Consider the following 4,696-nt stretch of genomic DNA (forward strand, 5'->3'; position numbering starts at 1 on the left):
GGGGGGGGGGGGGGGGGGGGGGGGGGGGGGGGGGGGCCAGGCCTGGGCCAGGCCTGGGCCAGGCTGCCCTGAGGCCAGCCTGCTTGGTGGCTTCACTACAGAGTCAGACCCAGTTCTGATCCTGCCGCTGCCACTGGGCAACCCAACCCCCGCCCCCCCCCCCCCCCGGCCTCGGGTTCCTCCTCCGTAAAGCGGGAGCAACCCTCACCTCCCATTTGTTATGATAGTAAGTGGGACCGTTTGTGCAGAGCCACGAGTCTGTGCCTGGCAGGCAGGCAGGCAGGCAGTCCTCCACGGCTCATTGGAAGATGCTTTCCTGGGGCAGCAGCCCCATCCAGAGCCTTGGGGAGCCCAGCCCTTCGGTGGCCTGCCCACGGCTGCCTGGGGGTCCCGCCCGCCCGGCCCCTCCGAGGCTCCAGCTCCGGCTCCCAGCTGCCTCCCTGCCTGCTCCGCCCGCCTTCCTCCCACGCGTTCCCCGCAGCCCCCCACCCCTGCTCTGGGAGCGCCCAGCCTCTCCTCGCCTCTCCATCTTAATTAGCTGCTTGTATTAATCTCGCAAGTAACGTGGCAACTCGCAGCCCTGGGTTTTCGGGCTGTGGAATTAATTATTCCCCAAGCGAAGAGCTGTCAGCTCTGGGAGACCAGCCACTCAGAGCCTCGCGACACCACTTAGCAGGGTCCACAGCTTCCGCACGGCACCCCGGGCCTGTGGCCCGGCCGGCCCGGAAGTGGCCCCCCACTCCGGGCTCTGCTCCGTGTCCCCCTCCTACAGAGGGGCTGCCCCGGGCCCCCGGAAGGCAGGTGGGGTGGAGGAGCTGGGAGCCGGGACCCCCGGGGCCCCGGGGGCCGAGGCACAGCTGGTCTCCCCACCTGGGCAGCACCTGCCCTGTCTCGCCCATCACTTACCCTGATTAGCACCAGCAGTTAACACGGACGCAGCTGCGTGGCCAGGAGCCGGAGCCCCGGCTGGTGAGGACCACTGACCCGCACGGCCCCGACGTGCCGGCGGCCGAGAGTCTTCCAGCCTCGCTTCGTCCTCGCCTCAGCCCCGTGGGGAGGCCGGAGGGGGTCAGCGGGCCGGGCAGAGCGAGATGGGTGGGGCAGCGCCAGCAGCCTCCAGTCTGCGTCCGGTCCGGGGCTCTCTCTGTCCCCCTCGACCTTCACACCGGCCCTGTGAGATGGGTCTGTTCTTCCCCGGGGGAAACTGAGGCACAGGGCGAGGTGGCCCGAGTCACCCATCTGCTGAACCGGCTTTGGCTCCGGGCCTGGTGCTCTGTGCCCTCACTGTGCCGCCCCAGGATGGGGCCCTTACCTGGCACACGGTCACTGCCGTCTGTTAGGGGCGCCCAGCCCTGGTTCACAGCCCCCTCCCCCCACCCCCCGCCCCCGCCACCACCACACTCGTTCCTTGGGCGGTACTTAGCACAGCTGCGACAACACAGTGTATCTTCTAGTGGCCTCAGGTTGTGCCCCCCACCCCCCGGCTGCCTGTGAGCTCCAAGGGCAGGGACCAGGGCACGTCTCTGCACCAGGCCTGGCACAGGCGGGCTTCGGGAGATGCTGGGTCAAAACAGTGAATCCTTTTATTCAAAAGGATGCGTGTGGCCACAGGTCTTGTGTCCCTCCAGACCCCGCATGTGGCTGTTTCTAGGGTGAGCGGCTGAGCCCTGGTGGCTCGGGGGAACCCCCCACCCCACCACCCTGCAAACCCCAGGCCCTTTAGGAGCCCCAGCAGGAAAGGAAGTCCCGGCCCTCACCACCGCCCCCTGTGTGCTGTGTGCCCCCCCTCAGAGAAGACCCTGTGCCCAGAGTCTGAAGACCCCAGGGGCCTGGACCAGCCACAAGCCTCCCATCCCCCCCCCCCAAGCTGCTGGCCCACCTGCCACTCCCCCACTGACTGGCTTTTTTTTCTCTCTCTCTCTCTCTTGCAGCCAACAGCTCCCTGCTAGGAGGTGGCGGTGGTAAGTGCTTCCTGGCCTGGAAGGGGCGGGGGAGGGACACTTGAGGGTTGAGAGGGACTGGGATCCGGAATCCGGAGGTGGGGGGCGCTGCAGGTGTGATGGGAAAAGCCCAGCCCTTAGGCTTCAGCCTCCGCACCTGTGAGGGCAAAATGATCGTTTCTGCTCCACGCTATAACCTCGGAGGGCAGCCCCGCACCCAGGACAAGGCCTCACAGGGTCAGGGAGGGCTCTGCCAACCGCGAAGACCCCCCCCACCCCCGCCAGAAAGACTCGTGTGTTCGCCGTGGTTCACCACCGGGAAGCAGGGGTTCCAGCTGAACCGGGTGGGCCAGAGGTAGGAGGTCACGGTGGGCCCAGCCTCCAGGGCTACAGGCTATATAGGTCAGCAGGTGCCATGGTGGGGGCAGTCCCTGTGCCCTCCCCCCCGAGGCCTGCCTCCCCTGGCCAGCACTGCCCAGGCAGGCCACTCCAGCCCCTCGCCCCCAGCCCCTCGGTCCCCCGCTGGCTGGACTGCCCGCTGTCTACACTGGCAGCAGCATGATTGGTGAGCTGGGGGGCAGGGGTTAATGCGCCGTCGGATAAATCCCGGGGGCCGTGTTTACGGCAGCAGTGGCGGGGCCCGGGCCAGGTTTTAAAAGGGGGGAAAATAAAAGGGGCAGCGAAGGTCAGGAATAAATAAGAACAACGCTAAGAGCTGTCGGTGACCGGCCAGGATGCAGGACGGGTGTGTGTATGGGGGGGCGGGGGGGGTCTGTTTGTGGCCAGACAGATTTTCCCTCCCTCCCTCCCTCCCTCCCCCACTTCTCCTCCACTGTCCCTGTGGAGGTCACAGCTGTCCTGGAGGCCTCACAGAATGAGGGGCTTCGCTGGGGGCCCATCCAGGACCTTGTTCAGAAGCCCGTCCCTTTTGGAAAACTCGGGGGGCCGTAGCTGATTTGACACCTGCCGTTCAGACACCCCTCCTCTTCGCCTGTTTATTCATCGGCCAGTGATCGAGCACCTACTGCAGGCTGGGCCCCGAGCCGGGTGCTGGACCAGAGGGGCCTGGTCCGTGCCCTCCCTGAGCTCACGATACAGATGGAGGCACCCACCGTTGCACAGGGTGGTCCGTGCGATGGGGGAGCAGGGCTCCTGGAAGGAGGTGGGGCCTACACTGGGACCCGAGGAATGGGTGGGAGCATCGGGAAGGGTGTCCTGGGCAGAGGGAACAGCACAGGCGGAGGCCCGGAGTGAGGGAGAACATGGGACATTGGGGGAGATCAAGATTGGAGCCGTCGCAGCCCAGCCAGGCGGAGGGGAGGCAGGAGGTGACACCGGAGCCTCACCGACCCCGTGGGGCGCTGGATTTTTAGCCCTGCAGTTCTGGGAGGCTAAGGACCACCAAGAGGTGCGGGCCTCTTAAACCCCAGGTCAGGTCCATCACCCCTCTCCCGCCCAAAACTCTGCCAGGGCTCTCACCTGGCTCAGAGTCAAGGTCCACCAGGGCCCCCAGCCACCTGCCAGGCTCACTGCCACTGCCCAGCCCTCCCTCACTCGGCACCAGCCTCCCTGCTCGCTCCTGCCTCAGGCCTGTGTGCAGGCTGTTCCCTCCGCCTGGAACCCTCTTCCCCAGCCTGTGGCTGCCCCCTTCACCTCTCGCAAGGTTTCCGTGCTCCCCACCTTGTCAGGGAGGCCCACCCTGACCCCTAGGTGAAACTGCAGCTGTCTGTCACCCCCCAGCCTGTATCCCCCCTCTCCCTTCATCTCACCCTGCTCTTCTGTTTGTCACTTGTATATTAGGGTCATTGTCTACCGTCTGTCTCCCCGCTGAGAACAAAGCTCGGGGGGGCACCACTGTGTCTCCGGCAACTAGAACCGGGTCTGGCACATATAGTAGGTGCTCAATTAAATGGTCGTTGAATGAATGAACTATAAAAAGGCAGGGACAGCCTCATGGGTTAAGCGGAGGGCTTGCTGAGGAAGGCAGCGGGGGCGGGGGGGCCTTCGAGGCTTTAGGCAGGGCAGGGAGTGGCTGGTAGGTGGCCTGCTGACCTCACTCTGGGGGTCAAAGGGCACCTGTTCTGGCTAGATGGAGTGGGGAGGCCTATTGGGGGTCCTCCAGCTCCCCTTCTTGCAGCACTGTGGGGGAGAGGAGGCTGGAGCAGGCCCCAAGCGCTGCCTGACTGACGCAGAGATGGATGGGGTGGGCCAGGACCCGGGAGGAAGTGAGCCCCGAGTCCAGCCTTTTAACGCCAGCTGAGATTTATGGAGCCGCCGTGAGTGTTCGCTGGGGCTGTCACTCTGCTAATGTGATTGGAACAAGGTGGAGGTGGCAGGGAGGGGATCGTGGGAGGGGCGAAGTTGGGGCTGGGAGGGGCCTGGGGCTGGGATGGGGACGCGATGTCTTCCGCCCTCCTGTCTGCCACCTGTGAGCTCTACTGCCCGCCAGCCCACCCAGCCTTAACCCCCCAGAACTGCCTGGGTGGGAGCCACAAGCACGAGTCGTCTGGGACTCGGCAGCCCAGGTCCCCCCCCTGGCTCCGCCCAGACCCACCTCTGTCTTCCCATGGCGTCCGCTGAAGTTTCTCCCTCTTCTCCTGAGTCCAGCCCCACAGGGATTCAGTCCTCTACCCACTCCCTACGTTCCTATGACCACCCATTTACCTGCCCCCACCCATCTACCCCCCCACCTCTCCATCTATTCCCTCTACCCATCCATCTACCCTCCATTCATCCATCTACCCCTCTACCCACCC

General features: G+C 65.3%; 1 protein-coding gene across 1 annotated transcript in view; it reads left to right on the plus strand.

The window, feature by feature from the left end:
• MACROD1 (mono-ADP ribosylhydrolase 1) overlaps positions 1–4,696 on the plus strand; it is a 148,847-nt gene that overhangs the window by 132,390 nt on the left and 11,761 nt on the right. Inside the window, 1 exon segment of the mRNA XM_049643810.1 lies at positions 1,932–1,961. Within this exon segment, the coding sequence (XP_049499767.1) occupies positions 1,932–1,961 (30 nt within the window).

Source organism: Panthera uncia, chromosome D1, assembly GCF_023721935.1.
Source record: "Panthera uncia isolate 11264 chromosome D1, Puncia_PCG_1.0, whole genome shotgun sequence".
In the NCBI taxonomy this organism is placed as follows: Eukaryota; Metazoa; Chordata; class Mammalia; order Carnivora; family Felidae; genus Panthera; species Panthera uncia.